Genomic DNA, 21,093 nt, shown 5'->3' with positions numbered 1-21,093 from the left:
AAAAAGAACTATAGAATCTGAATGCAGATCAAAGCATATTATTTGCTCTCTCTCTCTTTTTTTTTTTTTGGTTTCTTCTTTATCACAGTTTCTCCCATTAATTTTAATTCTTCTTTACAACATGACTAATGTGAAAATAGATTAATATGAATGCATATGTTGAGCCTATCTCAATTTACATTCTATCTTGGGGTGGGGGAAGAGGAGAGATAGGGAGAAAATTTGAAACTCAAAATCTTATGGAAATGAATGTTAAAAACTAAAAATAAATAATTTTTTTAAAATGGTAGTGGGGAGTGTAGAAAATGTGGTTGGGGATGTTGCTTCTGCATATCACTCATCAGGGTGTGGATGCCTATGTGACAGCACCCTAGACAGCATTAAAATCAGTTTAAACTGGGTTTGAGTTTAAATTGGGTTTGAGGTCTGTGAGAAATAGCTAGTTTTCATTTCCACAAAAGTCACCTGAAATACAATCTAAGGGTTAGGTGAAAGTTGAACAAAGGAAGCCATAAATTAGAATAAGAAAACACTATTGGTAGGTGAGTAGACTAACTGGTTGAAAACCAGTTCTGAGGTTAGGTATAGATTAACATCAAAAGGGGTGTTCCCAAATAAGAACAAAAGTGGATGTGGGCCTGGGTCCCTGAATTGTGGAGAGTGAGAGTGTAATTAGGGGCGGAGACTCACACGGGGAAATTAAGGGCTTCGGGTAGGCTGTGACCTCTATAGTACCCAGCCAATGGGAAAACTGGGGAGGGAAATTTGAATAGGGAATAAAAATGCGTGTATCTGTTTGATCTGCGTACACAGGTCATTAATAAAACTTCTTCCTGGTTCAAACAATGGCTACGTGGAATTCATGGTAAGACTTTTTGCAGCTAAGAGGGAGGAGTGGTAAAATGCAGAACAATGCATGTACCTGCTGAAGAGATTCGCCAAAAAAGGTAGGCTGGAGCTATCAACTATCAGCTATTACTTGTGGAGTCATAAGATGAAAGAAACTGATAAATGTGTGCTTGGGTAAATCTTTAACTGATGTATTCACCACCACCAAGCCAGAAAAACTCTCTTCTTCTTATGAAAATCTCAGCACTCTGTGCCATTAATGCATTTATCACACAGTACACCATAATATGTTTGGGGTTTTTTTGCACATGTTTTATGAGGCTGGAAATTCCCAAGTTCAGAGATAATATCTTATTTGTCTTTATAGAACCTCAGCTCTTAGAACTGTGCCTTGTAATGAATGCAAATTTGATAAACATAGAAGGAAAGCTTATCACATTTACAGAGGGCTCCAGGGTAAGGGAAACACAGAAATCAGAAGCAGGATGCCAATAGATCTTGACTGGCTAGTACACTTGGACCAGATGTATTAGGTTGAAATTACTAGGGATGAACGTAACCTCTCACTACTTTACAAGTGTAAGATGGTGGAGGTTTGTTCATCCAAAAAAAAAGAATCTGGAAGGGTGGGAAGGTAGAGACTGCAAGTTCAATTCTGGTCAAAAGCATGATATGGCAGCCAAGAAAGCCAACGTGAACTTTGACGGAATTGATAGAGTCAAGGGACTAGGGAATTGAGCATCCTGCTGTCTGCACTGTGCCCAGGTCTGAATGTGGAGGACTGTGTTCAGTCTGGATGCCACCCTTTAGGAAGGCCCCTGCAGTAATAAACTGGAGACTGTTCAGAGGAAAAAACCAGGATCCTAAGAAGTTTGAATTGATGCCATATCAGGACTGTTTGAACAAAACGGGGATTCTTTGTCCTAGAGAAGCGAAACTTTAGGAAAGTCACAGGATAGAGGTCTTCAAGCATTTGAAGGGTTGTCATGGAGAACAGGGATTAGATTTGTTCCATTTAGTCTCAGAGGGCAAAGCCCAGAGCAATGGGTTAAAGTTACAAAGCTGACAAGGTTAGGCTTACTAGAAGGAAAGCATCCTACCACTTAGAGCTAACCAAAATGAAATGCCTCTGGAGGGATGGGTTCCTTATCTTTGGAGATCTTCAAGTAAAGATCATTTGTCATGTATGGCAGAAGAAAATCTTCTTCAGATACATAGTTAAATGGCCTCTAAACTCCCTTCCAACTGCAAAACACCCTGACTCTGAAATGTTTTTGAATGAATGGATGGATGGATAGAAGAATGAATATATCTGAAATGATTTTTTTTTGAGACTTGATCTTATCTCAACCCAGGCTAGAAGTGCAGTGGTCACTTGTTGACTTAATTCCAGGACTGACTGATGGAGTTTTTACTTGTTCTTTTTCTAATTTGAGCCAGTTCATGCCTCTTTAGGTAGCCCGATGGCACCCCAGCTCACAGGGGTTCACCATATTGGTGCCAGACTTAGTGTGGACACCCAATTGGCTTTAGCTCACTACAGCTTAGGACTCCTGAACTTAAATGATCCACCAGCCTCAACAACCCCCAGTATCAGGAATTATAGGCATAGGCTACCAAAGCCAGTCCAAGGAAATTTGCTAGCTAAGTAGTAAAATAATGACAAAGTACTAAAATTTAATGAGCATTAAAATTCTGCTGCAGAAATAAGTAATCTGATTTCTTGCTCTGAGACTTAACAGAAGAGATAAGAAAATATTAATGACTTCTGAGACTTGGAATTACTATAATTTTCAAGTTATTATTATCATTAAAAAATCATGAAAGCCTCCAAAAAGAATTATATCAAAGGAACAAGACAAAAAAAAGACTATACCTCATTTATCTCCACAAGAGAATTGTGTCACAGGTCTAATTAGACAATAAATACCATCAAGTACACTAGGCCACATGCCAAGGCTAATACATGGTTACCGAACTGAAGAGTTCTACAATTCACAATCATGATCTACCTAATTTGACATTGTGTACCTTGACTCTATTGGACAATGAGCTATAAACATTTCTCATTTTAGATACTATAAAAACCCAACCCATAGTGTGGCGCTCGGAAATGCAGTATGACAGACTATAAATGGGAATCTGACTGGAACTGCGGTGTCATAAAATTTTATTGTAATTATTTTGCTCATTCTCTTATAAATGAAAATCTGAACTAAGAAATACTGATACATTTTCATATTTTGTTTCTAAATCTAATCTAGTTTTCTAGATCATGGTCTTACAAAATCACCCTCACATTCTGTCTTTACTTTCTAGAAAATTTATTTTATCCTATTTTATTTCGAAACCAGATCTTCTCTATCTCACCCAGGCTGGAAGTATAACAGTCACTCACAGGCCTGATTCCTGTGCCCATCAGCCCAGGAGCCCTGGCTTGGACTTGCCTCTCTTTTCTTAGGCACATGCCTTTGATTGGGTGAATGTCAGCATCGAAGACAGAAATAATGACATCCAAAAGAGAAGTCTACAAGGAAAGATAATGAACTTGGTTGTGAACACGTTGAGTGTGAGGCACCAGTTAGATATCCAGATAGAGATGCACTGAGGCAGGTAGGAGTGCTGTCCCTGAAGTCACTGAATGAAATGGTCATCAGTGTCAAACAGCTGCAGAGGTGAAGACCAATGGATTTGGCAATCCTGATACCACAGGTGACAGGAAAAAAATGTTTAAGTAGAAATCTAATGGAAAAGAGTTGAGGACAAAGTGGGTAGTGAATCGGTTAAGACTGCGTTTTGATTAAGTAAGATTATTTGTTTTAGAGAAGTTAAGGAAACAGTGAAGGGAAAGAAAGGGAGGTACCCAGGTGACACAATGGATAGAGCCTGGGCCTTGAATCAGGAAGACCTGAGTTCCAATTTGACTTCAAACACCTACTAGCTTTGTGACCCCTGAACAAGTCATTTAATCACTGCTTCCCTTAGTTTCCTCAACTCTAAAATAGAGATAATAATAGCACCTACCTTCCAGGGTTGTTATGAGGATCAAAACAAATAATATTTGTAGAGGGCTTAGCACAGAACCTGGCACATAGCAGGCATTCTATAAGTGATAGTTATTATTATCATTATTTAATGTTATTTATTATTATTAGAGTGGATTGTGGTTGGCTATGGCCGAAGAGTGAAGGGAGGTTTGGTTTTTTTATGTAGGCAATTCTGTAGGCAAAATGTGCCTGACAGTAGGTGCTTAAAAAATATCTGTTGACAATTGATTCAAAGATCTATTGGCAAGGGATGATGGGGTGCCTGAGTGCTTGTACTTGGATCCCACTTCCAAGATCATATTTCTCCCTAGCCTCAAGGCACTATCCCTGACAGTTTTCCTCCAGCCCAAGGACCCTATCTCTGGCAACAACTCATGAGTAGGCCCAGTGAGGCAAACTCTCTCTCCCTGTTACAAGAATAAGCTGATCTCTGTAGAATTTCCCACCTTTATCAGCAAAACTATCAAGTACTGATGTCCACAGTTACCATATACAAACCAGAGGCCAAACTATAGACATCAACTCCCAAACCTATCTTGTTACAGACATAACAGACCTAAAATATACCCCTTAGGAAATCCCTCCTCCCCAAGGTTTCCAGTAGTGAATGACATAGTTGTATGTTATCACCTAATTAGTATACTTGCCACATAATTCACTACTTTTCCTATATAAGCTTTAGCATCATCCCTGTTAGGTTGCAAGTTCCCTAAGGATCTCTGCCCACCATGGCAGGTTCCTTGAGAATCCTTGCCTGCTGTACAGCATAACAATAAATCTTTGCCACCTTGACTTAAAGAATGCTTGAGTCTGTGAATTCATTCCAGACGACCCCATCCTATACTCAGGTCCTTGAGGGATCTAAACCTCTCAGACCACAACAAGGAGAGATTAAAAATGCATGACAGATTAAATGCATGACAGATGAATCAAGACACTGGAGGAGGTAGAAAGGTAGGTTGACAGGCACTAAGGCCTAAGTGAGCAGTAAGGATATTTCTGTGACTGGAATGAATATTTTAGAAGAAATTCATTGAGTAAGGAAACAGCAAGGCAACATGGTAATGGTGGATGGAGGAGTGGACTTTGTCAGAAAACCTAGGTTCAAAATCCACTCCCAGGTATTTATCAGCTGTATGAGCCTAGGCAAGTCACTTAAACCTCTCTAGGCCTCAATTTTCTGATCTGTAAAATGGGAGTGATAATAACAGTACCTACTTCGTAGGGTTATTATAAGGATCAAATGAGATAATGCTTGTAAAGTGCTTTGCAAACATTAAAATGCTATATAAATGTGAGTTATTTATTATTAAAGAAGGTAAGACACCTCCCCTCCCCCCTACACACACATAACTACAATACAAAAGAGAGCACAATTAGCTTTACAGGAAGAATTTAATTTAGGACCAGAACCACACTTTGGCATTTGTTTCCTGTAACACTAATCTAATTTCCATTGAGACTGTAGGGGAATGACCTCTGTAGGGGCAAGGACCAGCTCAAATACACCCACTGCCTCCTCAACGCAGTGTGTGGCAGACAGAAGACTTCCAAAAATACAAGTTGCTTTCTTGATTAGCAAGGGAAATCATCACATTTGTCACTTCAAAAGGAGAAAGAGGGCAGTCACTCCCCACTTAGGTGCAGCTCAATGCGGAAGAAATGATCTAGCCTGTGAGCCAAGCACTCTGGTGCCAGATCATCTGTGGGGTCCCAGTGACCTCTTGCAACTGGCTCCAGCAGGGTGGTCAGGTGTGATAAAGTCCACTCCTATCCACTTATGCTCAGATGCCTCTTTGAAATTCGCTGACAGGACTTGTTTTGATGTGGCACATTGCGAATGACTTGGAAGCTGTAGATTTAGCCACTTGAGTTTGAAAGAAAACTATGTAATGAATTCTCATTAACTGAGATTCCTTTATAAGGAATCCTGGACTGGATTATTAGAAAGTTTGAATTAAAGGATATTTTAAAAGAAATCCTTTCATTTGCCAAGCATCTATGAAGCACCTGCTGAGTCTCATACAGACCACTGTAAGAGGTAGAGGGAGGGAGAGCCAAAGAATGCACACAACACAGTCCCTGCATTGGGGAGTTTTATAATGGGGAAGGGGTAGGGGATGAGGAAGGGGGATGGGGAGAGGAAGAACATCCTCTGAGGTAGGCTGTGCAATTACCTACATTTCACAGATGGAGAAACTGAGGCAAGGAGAAATTAAGTCATATGCATAATGTCACCCAGCAACCAAGTGGAAGTTCTGGGATTCCAACCCGCATTTTCTGACTCCTCCAGATCCCTTATTGCATGCTATTTTAATACTTCTTTTATGGATCTGAATGCAGCAGAAATTGAAAGGAAAGGGGCAGGGGAGGTGCAGCAAGGCATGGCAGATATCTATCAGAAACTCCATTATCATCTTTTTTGCATCAGAGGGGATCCTAGGATCAGTGATTTAAGGCTGGAAGGGATCTTAGAGGTATTCAATATAATCTCCTCATTTTACAGAGAGAAAACTGAGACCTAGGGAGAAAAAGTAACCTCCCCAAGATTATACAAGTCATAAAATATCAGAACCAAAATTTGAACAAGTCCACAGAGTACAATTCTAGGTTTTGGGTTTGTTTTGCTTTTTTTCTCTCCATTCCAGCACCTTGCTAGGCAAATCCAAGCCATTCTCCCGTTTCTTTCCTCCTGATCACCTTCTTAACTGGATGAAGTTTGTTTGTACAAAATCATTTTTAAAGCTATCATCACACACAGTATCAGAAACAAAACCTGTCAGAAACAGCCTAGAATGACAAAACAAAAATGACTGAGACATATATATATTCTTTTTAATAAGTGTTTTTTAAAAGTTAACAAACTTTATTAATGAGATAAACAAAAGGGTTTACAAACCCAGGTTCAGTTCTTTCCAACTCTGGAATCAGGAAGACCTGAGATCAAACCCATTCTCAGATACTTACTAGCTTTGTGACCTGGATAAGTCATTTAATCTCTACTTGCCTCAGTTTCTTCATCTCTAAAATGGAGTAATTTTAGCACCAACCTCCCAGGATAGTCATTAGGATCAAAAGAGATAAAGGCTTTTTAGAGCTAGAACAGACCTAAGATTGTCTAACCCAAATTCCTTTTCTAAAGGAGGAAACTGAGGCTCAGAGAGTGAAAGAGACTTTCTTGAGGTCCCAAAGTAATAAGTAAGTAGCAGAGTCAAGCCTAACTCTGACCAGTGACCATAAAGTCTCGATTTTCTGTTTTTGCATTCCTAGGGCTGAACTTTGACCTGCTCCTCCCAGATCCTTATCATAGTGTCTGAACAGGAAGAGTTCCCATCTCCTCCCCTGACAGTTTCACCAACAAGGGCCTGCCTGACCACTGGCAAGTTCATAAACAGTCCAAGGAATAATGGAATTATGAGTAATAGTACAATGAATGGATTTACTGAAAACAAATTAGGTAGAACTCAATAACCCACTAGTAACATTTTTTAAATTGATGAAAGTAACTACCACTCTTGTTATGTATATAACTGTTTCTTTTGCAAGGTTTCTTTAATACAAATCTTTAACTATTCTACTGTTGTGATTTCTTTAACTTCATAAATTATAAACATGAAGAAGTCCTATAGGGATAGTGGACAACAAATAATTCAATTCAATAAATATTTGTTAAGCATCTAGTATGTGCCAGCCATTAGGTCAGCTTGAAATAAACTGTGTATTGGTCATTCCCTCCCCTACTTCTCCTACCCTCAAACCAAAGTTCTTTTAGAATAAGTACAATGTGACCTCATGCCATAGCTCAAAGAAGCTTACATCGACTGCACTGAAAAGATAACTTACTAAATCGGGGATCAGCAAAGCCTTGACACATGGAGGCAGCAGCCCAGGTCTCAACCTACATGAAGGACATGCATCAAAGGGTACACACCTTTCCTGAATGCTTCCCTGGTTATCATCGGGGTAAATAAGTGGCAGTGTGGAGAATGGACAGAGAGTTGGCCTTGGAGCCAGGAAATCCCTCCAACACTGATTTTATGACCCCGAGCCAAAAACCTAACTCTCCATGCTCTATGCAACTCTCTATACTGTTTCAGTCAGTCGATAAGCATTTATTAAATGCCTACTATGGGTCAGGTACTGTACTAAGCTCTGGGGATACAAAGGAAGGCAAAAGACAGTTTCTGCCCTCAACGAGCTGACACTCTAATGAAGGAGACAGCAAACAAATACGTACAAACAAGCTACATGTAAGAGAAATGGAAAAGAATTAAGAGAGGCAAGACACTGGAATTAAGAGGTATCAGGAAAGACTTTCTGCAGAAGGTAGGATTTTAGTTGGAACTTGAAAGAAGCCAGGGAAGCCAGGAGAAGGGGATAAGGAGGGAAAACATTCCAGACATGGAGAATAGTCAGAGAAAATGCCCCAAACCAAGAGATGGAATGTCTTGTTCCTAAAACTGCAGAAGGCCAGCGTCACTGGATCAAAGAATACATGTCAGAGAGTAAAACATAACAAGACTGGAAACGTCAGGGGAAAGGGGGGGTGAGTAGGGCGCTAGGTTATGAAGGGCTTTGCATGCAAAACAGAGGACTTTGTATTTGATCCTAGAGGGAGCCACAGAATTTAAGAGGGTTGACATGGTGGGATCTCTACCTTGGGTAACTCTCTTTGACAGCTGAACAGAGGATGGATTGGAGCCAAGAGACAACTGAGGCAGGCAGACCCACCAGCAGGCTATTGCGCAATAGTCCAGGCATGAGGTGATAATGGCCTGCACTAGAGTGGCAGCAGTGTCCAAAGAGAGAATGGGGTGCATTAGAGAGATGTTGAAAAGGTGAAATTAACAGACCCTGGCAACAGATTTTTGGAGGGGGGAGGGGTTGAAAATGACACCTAGATTGGGCCTGAGGGACTGGGAAGAAATTGCTATCCTTGACAGGACGTTTCAGAGAAGGTACTATTCTACTTAGGTAAAGGGAATTTCTGAATCTGGGAGTTACCTGTGTTGGTGCAATTACAAATCCATTTCCTATCCCAGTGGTGCCACTCCAAATTCCCTGGGTTATTGCCAATGCAGATGAACCAAGCCTTAGACTCAGGGCAGTATTGCTCTTATACTAGACTCACCCGATTCCATCCATGCAGCTGTTGGATGTTTGGTCCTCAGTCGTCCTCTCATGTGAATCTGTGTGCTTTGGTCAGAGGTCAGAGCACTTAGTGGCCCAGAACAATGTTGGATCAATGTCCTTCTAGGAATCGTGACCCACAGAATCATAGAATTTTATGAGCGGAAAGGGGACCTCGGCAACCACCTGGTCTAACTAACCCATAACCAGAAGAAATCCTCATGACAGCATCCCTAATAGTCATCTAGCCTCAGTTTGAAGACCTCCCTCCAAGCCAGGGGAACCCAGCACTTATCTAGACAGCCCATTCCACTTTTGTATTCACACATACACACACATACACACACACATACACACACAAGCTTTGACCGTTTAGTGGAAAGAGCACTGGATACAGAATCAGAAGTCATTTGCATTCGATAACAAAAAATAATAAAGCTAGCATATATAATGCTTCAAGAACCCCTGATCTAGTCCAATCCTTTTGTTTTACTAGTAAGGAAATTGAGGCTCAGACATGGTAAATTACTTTCCCAAGGTCATATGGTTAGGAAGTTGCAGCCAAGAATAGCTAAATGGTACAGCGACTTGAAGGAAAGAAGACTTAAGTTTGAATCTGGCCTCAGATAGTTACTAGCTGGAAGGTTGTAACCTCTCTCAGCCTCAGTTTCTTCATCTGTATAAAGTTTTTTTAAGGTGGTAAAGACCTGTGGAAATTTTTTATTGTGTCATACCAAGATACTGTAAATATGTCAAAGTAATACAATATCAATCCACAAAAGATATTATTTGGTGATCCACTGATCCAGAAAGTTCTATTTTTAGCTGTCACGGTAAGCTCTTAAAAGTCCAAAAGCTTGGCAAAAAGTTGGAAATTGAGAGGATGCCCATCAGTTGAGGAATGGCTGAACAAGTTGTGGTATATGATTGTGATGGAATACTATTGTGCTGTAAGAAATGACGAGCAGAATACTTTCAGAAAAGCCTGAATTGAAACAAAGTGAAGCGAGCAGAACCAGGACAACTATGAATGACTTAGCTATTCATGGCAATCTAATGATTTAAGACTTTTCTGAAGAACTCATGATGAAAAATGCTATCTACCTCCAGAGAAAGAAATCGTACAGTCTGAATGCAGATTAAAGCATACTTTTTTCCACTTACTTTATTTTTCTTGGGATTTTTTGGCCTGTGTTTTCTTTCACAACGTGACTAATATGGAAATGTGTTTTGCATGACCGCATATGTATATCCTATATCAAATTGCTTATTTTCTCAATGAGGGGGGAGGAGGGGGAAGGAGATCAAAAATTTGGAACTTAATATTTAAAAAAAAATGGGGCAGCTAGGTGGCACATTGAATAGAGAGCACCGACCTTGAAGTCAGGAGGATCTGAGTTCAAACACAACCTTAGACCCTTACCAGCTGTGTGACCCTGGACAAGTCACTTAACCCCCATTGCCTCCAAAAAAAAAAAAGACTATGAAAAAAATGTTTTAACAAATGTTAAAAAAAAATCACATATAATTGGAAAAAATAAAACATTTGAAAAAATTGTTAAAGTCCAAAAGCTGATTTTCCAAAGAAATAATATCTGCTTTCCCCCACCCAGAGTGCTTGTGAGATCAAATGAAAAAAAAAGTGTAAATCTCATTTTAAACCTTAAACACATGCATTATTTGACAAATCTAAGTTTTACAGGTAGAGCTATAGGTTTTACTTCTTATTTAAAAAGTCTTTAGAATGTAAAGAATGTTGATAACAAAGTTATATAAAACATCATGAAGTAGAAATACTTAAGTGTTTTCAGTTTCAAGATTCCAAAAAAAATTTTTTTTGTCAATTGACATACCTGGTCCTTCTAGTGTTAACCTGGAGGCCATTAACTTTTTTTAATATACATTTTGATAACTATTTCACTATAATTTTTCATTTATAATCCTGTTTATTTTGTTTAATTCATTCAAAAATTAATTATTGAGAAGAGGTCCACAGCTTTACCAGACTACCAAAAGGGTTTGTGGTAGAAAAAAGGTTAAGAACTCCCAGACTAGATGATTTCTCAGATTCCTTCTAGCTCTAAATTCTAAATTCAAGGGTCATATGAATGAATAGTACAAATCACAAAACAAATACAAATTAAAACAGCTCTAAGGTTTAATCTCACACCCCTCACAGTGGCAAAGATGATAAAAGATGGAAACAGTCAATATTAGCCAGACTATGGGAAGCCAAGCAATGCTGGTAGAACTGCAAATTGGTCCAATCATTCTGGGAAACAATTATTTGAGAAATTTCCCTAACGCCATGTATACCTTTTGGTCCAGCAACCTCACTGCAAGCCATATACTCTCAGGTATACACTCAAAGGTACAAAGTTCCCATAGATAACAAAATTAGCAACACTTTTTGTGGTATCAAAAAAAATAGAAGAAATTAAGTATGTGCTCAAAATAGAGAATGACTGAATAAAGTGTTTTATATGAATATAATGGGAATGCTAGTTTGCCATAAGAAATAACAAATCTGAAGAATTCAGAAATACACATGAATACTTGTATGAAGAGACGAGAGCCATGAGAGTAGCACTGACTCCAGAGTAAGAGGATCTGGTTTCACATCCCACATCACATTCACATCTGATATTTATTACCCAAGAGACCTTGAACAAATCACAACCTCCCTGGGCCTTATTTTCCTCATTTGCAAAATGAGGCAGATAGACTCAACCTCTGAGGTCTCTTCAGGCTCCAGATCTATGATGTGATGAAAAAAGCAGAAGTAGTTAACACCATATATGGTGACTACAATAATGTAGATGAAAATAAAGCTAAAGGGAACACTGATTAATTGTAAGGACCAAATTTGGTCCTGGAGCACATTTCAGAGGAGACGCTGAGAAGCACAGGTGGAGAATAAGGTTTATAGAATCAGAATTGATTACCGTCAGTTGGTTTACTTTGTCATTTTTCTTGGCTAGAAGGAAGGATTTAGCAGGGGCAGGGTAGTAAAGTAGGAAATAACTGTGGTGTGAAAACAAAAGGCATCAATAAAACGTTTAACTAAACAAATCCTATTATTGGTTGAGGAAGTGTGGAAGGGGGAAAGGCCAACTCCAGAGAATAAAGACTATTATTCTTCAGAAAGTTCAGATAATGGGGGACTAAAGGGCTAGAGAGGTTAAAACACTGTAGGCAAAGGGAAAGGGCCAGTCAAAATGGAAAGAAAAAAAAAATGAAGATGCATGAGAGGAGATGAGTTAGTATAACAAAGCTTAAGAATGAAGGGAAGTTTGGTAACAATTTGAGGGTGAGAGAGGGGGGTGCAGAGGATAAAGGAAAAGAGGGGAGAAGAGGAAAGAGACTGGCTTTCCCCAAACTCATTGTGCCTTTTTCCAACTCCATGACTTCACACAAACCAGTCTTCATGCCTAGAATTGGCTCTCTCCCCACCCACGTCTCCACCTGTTGAAATCTTTCCCTTCCCTTAAGGCCCAGAATTCCCTGTGGCACCTTCTCCATAAAACTTCCCCTAATATTCTAAGTGATCTGTGTCCCTTCTCATATATCCCAACACTCATTTTGACCTCTCCTACTTGGTGATCACATTCCCACTTCTATTATAGTTACACACACACATAGGATTGGAAGGCAGTGACTGTTCCTCACCTTTATATTCTCCAACAAACAGCACATAATAAATGGTGTTTGGATTTACCAAATAAGGTCAGAGAAAGTGTGGTACTAGTAGCCAATTCCCCCATTGTAGTTGATGATTCAGAGAGCCCCCAAATTCATATTTTAAAATGTCCCAAAGGTAGTGAGTGTTTCCAGTCATGAGCATATTCACCACACACACAGACATTCTGAGCAGTTGCAGAAAAGTAGTAGCAAGCACTTCGGAGAAACTACCCCCTATGTACTGTGGTGTAATAATAGTAACTGACATTTAAGATGCAATTTAAAGTTTCCAAAGCTTCACATAATGTTTCTGTCAAAACCTGTGATTTCACTGGTATCAGGAAGTGTGGAAACTCCTTTCACCAATGCAGAACAGAAAGTCATCTATAACCTGTGATCTTAACAAGTAGCTTGGAGCTCTGAGGGGTTATGGTTAAGTTGAAAAAACTTAAAGGTTTAACAAAGAGCTTTCCATACTGCTACCTCATTTGAGCTTGACGACAAACCTGTGAGGAGAATATTATAGGTAGTATTATACTAGATAAAAAAAACTGGAGCTCAGGGAAGTTAAGTAATTTGTCAATGCTAACAAAATGTCAGAGGTAGTTAGTCAATGAACATTTATTAGGCACCTACTGTGTGCAAGGCACTGTTCTAAGCACTGATAATACAAAGATAGGCAAAAGATTATCCTTGCTCTCAAGGAGTCTAATAGGGGTGACAACATGCAAATACCTATTTGCAAACTAGATATAAACAGGTAAATTGGAGATAATCAGCAGAGGGAAGGCACTCGAATGAAGAAAGACTAGGAAAGGCTTCTTCTAGAAGACAAAATTTTGGCTGTGATTTGAAGGAACTCAGGAAGTACAGATGAAGAGGCAGAACATTCCAGATATGGGGGACAGTGAGTGAAAATGCCTGGAGTGGGGAGATGGAGCATCTTGTTTAAGGAACAGCAAGGAGGCCAGTGTCATTGGATTGAAGAGTTCATGGAGAGGGTATAAGTTGTAGGAAGACCAGAAAGGTAGGATTTGAGCATAGAACATCCTGATTCCAAGTCGAGCACTTTATTCACCTTTTTTGAAGGCAATTGGACTTAAGTGACTTGCCCAGGATCACATAGCCAGTGAGTGTCTGAGGGCAGATATGAACTCAGGTCCTCTTGACTCCAGGGCTGGTGCTCTATCCATTGCACCACCTAGCTGCATCCAGATTACTTCTCTAATGGAAACAGGAAGTCGAATGGAAAGAAAAATAGAGTGAAAATCCAGAGAGCTGCATCCTGATTGTCTCAACTATTCATCAGCTATGGGAGCTTGGGGCAGATCACTAAATCTTTCAGGGCTTCAGTTTCCTCAGATGTAAAATAAAAGAGACCACAGATTTAGAGCCAGAAGGGACCTTTGAGGTCAATGAGTCCAACCCCCTCATTTTACAAATGAGGAAACTGAAGCCCAGAGAGGAAAAGGGATCTGCCTAGAGTCACACTGCTGTATTAAGTGTCTGAGGTGAGACTTGAATCCAGGTCGTCCTGCCACTAAATCCACAACGTTATCACATTCAGCACTACACTGTTTACAATTAGATTGGATGATTTCTAAAATCCCTTCCAACTCCAAAAATAAAATCAATCATTCTTGACTCTTTACTCTCCCTTACTGAATATATCTATTCATTGCCACATCTACCTCCACAACCCCACTCATCTCTACCCCTTTTTCTCCATTCACGCAGCCAATACCCTACTGTGGGTCCTCATCACTTCTCACCAGGACTCCTACAACAACCTAATTGAGTTCTCTTCCTCAAGTCACTCTCCTCTCCAATCTATCAGCTACATAGCTACTGAAGGGATTTCGTTAAACACAAGCCTGATCCCATGACTCCCCTGCTCAATAAACCTCAGCTGCTCCCCATTACCTCTAGTATTCAATAGGTACCAATTCCCCTGTTCAGCATTGAAAGCCCTTTACCACCTGCCTCCAACCTAACTTTCCTGCCTTATTCTTTACTCCCTTTCACGCCCTATAAGGTCCAGCAAAATTGGCCTTCTCATTATTCCTCCAACATGGCACTCCATCTCCTGACCCTGCTGGTCTTTTGTACTGGCTATCCCCCTTGTGGCAGCAATGCCCTCCTCATTTCCACTTCTCCAAACCCCTAGTTCTCTTCAAAGTTCAAGCCTTTCCAGATCCCTCACTAGTTGTCAGTGCCTTTCCCCCATCACGCATTTATTTTATATCTACATATGTGTGTATACATGTGTGCATATATTTAAATATTAACATATTAAATAAGGGTTTTTTCCATTTTTGCATTCCTGGCTAATATCACAGTGCCTGGTACATACTAGTTGCTTAATAAATATTTGTTGAGGGGGAGAGAAAAGGGGGGAAAAGAACAAAGTAAAAAGTACATAACAGAGAACAAAAGAAAACTTACAAGGAAGCAAAGTAAAGATGGACAGCTTTCAACACGTGTAGTATTTATTATACAGGCTTTCTTGAAATGGATATTTGTTGCTCTAGATTTTGAATCCTCATGTTCTGCTCTGCACATGACATGCTTTTCTTTTCTTACTTTGTATTTAAGTTTCAATATTTACCTTTATGATGTTTCTTATTCTTTTCTCTATTGTAAATTGAGTCTAAAATAAAATAAATAAATAATATTTGTTGACTAAAGTCTGATTTCTCCTACCACTGGAAAACTGTTTTGAAAAGAATCTCAATATGCTTCCAATTACAATGAAGCCCCCCACACACACACAAAATCAACTGTCAGATAATTTTCAAGTTTTGTTTTTGTTCTGACCTGAGGTTTCATCTGTTTTGGAACTCCCAGGGTGGAAATTCTCTCCATTTATGCAGATCAGCACATAACTACATAACCATAACTCTTCTATAATTTAAGTGACTTGCCAAAAGTCACACCAGTCATGAGGATCAGAAGCAGGAATGACATTTGGTTTCCTTACTCCAAGACCATCTCTCTAACCATTATGGCATTGCTGCATGTTTTATTTTGGTTTTTTTTTTAATAAGTATTGTTTGAATACAAATTTTAAAATGTCTAAAACGTTATTTTTTTTTACTTTTTTTTTTTTTAGGCAATTGGGGTTAAGTGACTTGCCCAGGGTCACACAGCTAGTGTCAAGTGTTTGGTCTGAGGATGAATTTGAACTCAGGTCCTCCTGACTTCAGGGCTGGTGATCTATCCACTGCACCACCTAGCTGCCCCAAAAATGTTATTCTTAATAAAGATGTTTGCTATATGTCATCAGAAGATAACTACTATGGGAAGTGTGGTACAGTGGAAGAAAGTTTTGATTTGGAGTCTGAGGATCTGAGTTTGAATTCTGACTTTTCCATTTAACCCTTGGGTGACCTTGGGAAATTGAAATTCACTTCCCTTTTCTGGCCCTCAGTTTCCTCCTCCATAAAACCAGGGATCTGGAACCAGATGACCTGTAATATCCACTTCCACTTCTAAATTTATGAGCCAATTAGGAGTCTAGGCTAGAGTTTGGAAATGTCTTTATCCACTATTTCTTGTTAACAGTATTTTTGAGTTATTGGGGGGGGGTTTGTTTTTTCATTCCTTTGGTATATTCATGCCATTTATATTGACATGTCAATAAGGATAAATAGTGTACATTTAGGGTCTAAGCAATGGAAACAAAGTTTTCAATCCAGTTGTTAAGACCTTAAATAAAAGGCTATAAAGATAAAATATGAACATGTAGGTAAATAAAAATATAAAATATAGGATTAAAATAAAATGAGACACCAAGTCAAAAATGCAAGGCACCTGACCCCCTTACTCATCAATATTAAAACTTTTCCTCTGAGTAACTATATAGAAAACAAGCCTAGTATAGAGTTTAGAGTGTATTAAGGGTGGTGAGTTTCAAATTACCTTTCTAAGCTAAAAGGGAGCTGAACTTCTGGACGTAGTTAATATGACTCAGAGAGTACACATTCAGAAATAATGTCCCAGAGAGGGCCAAGCCCCCATACACAGTGTATGTACTAAAGATACTAACTTCCAACATTTGAGGCAATGGAATTCATTGTGTGTTAAGCAACAGGAAGTAGAGAGAAGGGTAGGATTGCTTTGTAAGAAAACTCCGCCTCTTAAGAGCAGCTACAGCTAACTACAATTAGCTAACTAGGAATTCATTTCTACTCTTGACAATGCAGCACACTGTAAAATGTATCCAAATATAACCAACTGGTCTTGGAAGGATACTGTTTCATAGAAGTTGGAAAGGGCTGCTTTACCAATCTATAACTCAGTGTCTACAGAGAAACAAAGGAAATGGACTGGGGGAGAAGAGCAACTCAGGCATTTTCAGAATGTTCTTGTGAAGTTCCAGGTCTCTCAGCTCCACTAGTAAAGCATCTCAAACTAGTCAAGTTTCGCCAGAACGCTAACCTTTGTTTGGAAGCCACAAGTTTCCTTTCGCTGCGTGGTCATTTATCGGTGCCACACACTCTATTACCAGTTAATAAACGCGCTTCCCTTTCCCACTACAAAGTCTAGGACAGTCCCAGCTTTTGCATCGAGTCCACTCCTCCCTCTTCCTCTAAACTACCCCCCTGCCCAGTCCTAGGCCAGTTAGGACCAGGCTCCACTCTCTCCAGCATCGCCACTCTCGGGACCCAAGGCCCGGCAACTCACCTTTTCCGCGTCTTGGCCTAGAGGAATGCCCAGGTTTTTCAGGCCCTCCTGCAGCTCGATGATGTCCACCTTTCCATCCCCGTTGCGGTCCAACTTCTGGAAAAGGTTTTCAAAGCGCTTGTGGGAATCGGTTTCCTGGCAGGCCGCCACGGGCAGCACGAAGCCCCGCACCCAGCGAAGCATGGCACTCCAAGAACAGGGACAGACCTGGGCAATGGAAAAAACCTCGAATGCCACCACCCCTCCCTCTCCCCGTAGCAATCAGTGCCTCCCTTCTCCTCCCGGCTGGGCCTCGGACAGAGACGGCGACAGCAGCTCGGTCTGAGGACGAAGGAGGGATCGGTGGCAGGGCTTTGCTGCTGCTGAGCCGGAGTCCAGGAAGGCGCCGAGAAGTCAGCTCCAAGGCATGAGAGCCGTGAGAGACGACAACCGAGTGAGCTGCCTGCCAAGGAATCCCCGCCCATCAAGTTCCTGCTCACGGGCTGGGAGGGGCCCCACCGCGACCACGAGCCTTTTGGGTGCCCCTAGGAGGAAAACTCTGAGACGGAGAGAGCCCGTGGCTGGCATGGATATTTCCTGCAGCTGCACTGGGCGGGGCAGGTCGGAGGGTGCGGCCCACGGGGAGCCGAGGAGCCTAACGGCCGGAGGAGCACAGCGCTCCCCGAACCCCGAGTAGGAGCGAGCCTGAGGCTGGCCCATTTAAAATGGTAAGGGAGGCTTGGGCGGCTGGAAAGTGAAAGAAATCATCGAGTTCTCTTGATCTGCCTGAGTTAAGGTCCCTATGGAGAAGGGATGACAACTTACTCACAGCTTACCATCTCATCTCCTCGCGATCCAATTTGACAAGCATTTTATGGACTAACTCTGTACAAGTAGGCAGTGGGTTACGGAGAAGAATTAAAAGTTCATATGATCATAGAATTAGATCTGGAAGTGACCTCAGAGGCTACTGGAGGGGGGCGGAGGGGAGAGAAAGGGAATAAGTATTTATATAGGTACTACTGTGTGCAAAGCATTGTGCTAAGTGCTTTTTACAAATATCTCATTAAATGCTCACAACAATTCTGAGAAGTAGGTGTAGATGCTCTTATTACCCTCATTTTAAAGTTGAGGAAACAGGCAAACGGAAGGACTTGCCCTGAGTAAGTGTGCCGGTAAATATGTCCGGTCATATTTGAACTCAAGTCTTCCTAACTCCAATCCAAACCCCTCATATTACTAAGAAGGAAAGTGGGTGCCAGGGAAGTGAAATGACTTGGGGAGTGAGTGTCTCAGGCATGGTTTGGACCAAGGTCCCCTGACTGCAGAGACAATACTCTTTCCTACTGCCTTGCCTCGACTAGACAGCCCATAAATTGACTGTACTTTATAACACTGATTTTCTTTAATGGTAATTTAAAGTTTGGAAAGCTGAGCCTCACAATAAGCCTAGAAGGCAGGTAGTCTCATTTGGAACAATAAATACTGTGCTAAAGATGAAAAACAGCATGGTCTCTTCCCGTAAGGAGGTGAAAAGTAAAGCTAAGACAGGTACCCACACGTAAGCTTGATACAAAGAAGAATTGAATGGGAGTGTAGGAGAAGTATGACAAACTACTCTTAGAGAATTTGAGGAGGGAGTTAACACTTTCTGCTATGGCTCGGGAAGCCTTGTTGAAGGAAGATATTTGTGAGACTGATGATTCTGATAGGAAATCTCAGCTTCTTGGACTTTTAAATGTATCTGATCCAACCACTGAGGATGAAAATTTCATTTTTAAAAGTAGAGTCAAAAGAAAAGTACTATAGGATGGTGCAGTAGGTAGGCATCAAGGCAGTGAAGTAAGTAAAGTGCTGGACCTGGAGTCAGAAAGACATGAATTCAAATCCTGCCTCAGATATCTGGGAAAGTCACAACCTTTATCTCCCTCAGGGTCTGGAGCTAGGGTGGGGAGGAATCTTTTGGGTCATCTAGCCCAATGCCCTTATTTTACTGAAGAGGAAACTGAGGCTGACAGAAGTATGTGGAAAAAGTAGGATTTTAGCTCAAGTCCTTTCAAAGTTTCATCACTCTTTCCATCATACTATGATGGACCTCAAAACCTAGGGATGCTTTTCATCCTCCCTTCCATATATTGCCTTTGGTTTCCATGGTGTTCATTCAAGGTAGGAGGGAATGGCATGGTGTTAAAGGTACATAATTTAGTAGGCATAGAACCAGATCTCTGATTAGAGCTACTCAGCTCTGCCATTTACTAGTTCTGTGATCTGGGAGAAGTTGATTAATCTCTGTAAGCTTAAGTTTCTTTATATGTAAAATAATCATTCTATAATTAGTTTCCTAGGTTTAGATTTTGGCATTATTGAGTGATTCATTCATTCACTTCAAAAACATATATTAAATTCTTTCTGTGCTTAAGGCATGGTTTGTCTCTGTTTAGTGGTTTTCGATGGTGCCTGAATCTTCGTGACCCCATCTGAGGTTTTCTTAACAGAGATACTGGAATGGTTTACCATTTCCTTCCCCAGCTCATTTTGCAGATGAAGGAACTGAGGCAAACAGTGGGTTAAGTGATTTGTCCAGGGTCACACAGCTAGCATCTGAAGCCAGATTTGAACTTAGGAAGATGAGTCTTCCTGATTCCAGGCCTGACACTCTATCCACTGCTAGATTGGGCATCTAGCTGCCCCTCAAGGCATGGTACAGGAATACAAATTCCTACAAAATTCTTGAAGAAAAAAACTCACAGCAGCTCTTCACTTTTTAACCATAAAGTTCCAGTCACTCACTCTTCCAATGCGTTAAGAGCAATATCTTAAAGCCCTACCCATGCATGTTAGGCTAGGTTTTTTTTTTTCCTTAAAAGGCTATGGCCATTGATAAAGCTCCTTGGTCATCTCAGTACAGGAACAGGAAGGATGTGAAGGACACCAGATCCCTGTCAAAACAGCCTGACCAAAGACCAGTCATGGGACCAACCAATAGCTGCACAGGAGAGCTGAGGATCTATCAACACTGAACATCCTTTCCCAGCTGGGAATGTCCTTCCTCTACTATTTTTATTCAATGGATGAACACTCTCATGAGGTCTAGTATGCATGAATCCAAATGAATAATTTGCCCCACACAGCCCTCAAAGATGGCCCTGAATCTCTATATTTGTTTTGTAGATTGTGTTTTAATAGGAGAGAGATTTTCAGAATGCTCTTAGATTGACAGAAAAAGTGAGATCGAAATTTTATAGCTGTGGTGTTGTTCAGTTGTGTCCATTTCTCTGCAACCCCATTGTGAGGTTTTCTTGGCAAAGAGCTTGTAGTGGTTTGCCATTTCCTTCTTCAGCTCATTTGACAGATGAGGAACTGAGACAAACAGGGTTAAGTGACTTGTCCAGAGTCACAAAGATCGGTCTTCCTGATTCCAAGCCCAGTGTTTGCCACCTAGTTGTACATCATCTAATGTAGTTTCTTCATTTTACAAATGAAGAAGTAGGTATTTAGACCTTTCCAACTCTAAAGCTCATGACTGTATGAATATCACTTCTAATGAAAAGCAGCCTTGGACTTCCCTGGACATTTATTCACAGAAGCAGGAGCATAGACAGGGAAAGGCTAGGAATAAGGATGTGCTTAGGATAGGTCAGGAGATGGATGGGAATTCTGCACTTCTGGTAAATGAGACTAGCCTGGGAGAACTGAAAGAGAGGTGCAAGCTGGGGTTTTA

General features: G+C 40.6%; 1 protein-coding gene across 1 annotated transcript in view; it reads right to left on the bottom strand.

Annotated features, from left to right (window-relative positions):
• LOC114039131 (calcium-binding mitochondrial carrier protein SCaMC-1-like) overlaps positions 1 to 17,804 on the bottom strand; it is a 50,043-nt gene extending 32,239 nt beyond the window's left edge. The window contains exon 1 of the mRNA XM_027856784.1: positions 17,394 to 17,804. Coding sequence (XP_027712585.1) covers positions 17,394 to 17,576 — 183 coding nt within the window. The 5' untranslated portion in view covers positions 17,577 to 17,804. The remainder of the gene's footprint in view (positions 1 to 17,393) is intronic.
• Positions 17,805 to 21,093: the final 3,289 nt, after the last annotated feature.

This window comes from Vombatus ursinus, unplaced genomic scaffold (genome assembly GCF_900497805.2).
Source record: "Vombatus ursinus unplaced genomic scaffold, bare-nosed wombat genome assembly UNPS02011613.1, whole genome shotgun sequence".
NCBI lineage: Eukaryota > Metazoa > Chordata > Mammalia > Diprotodontia > Vombatidae > Vombatus > Vombatus ursinus.
The sequence above is the reverse complement of the archived record's forward strand: the minus strand, read 5'-3'. Positions and strand labels throughout refer to the sequence as shown.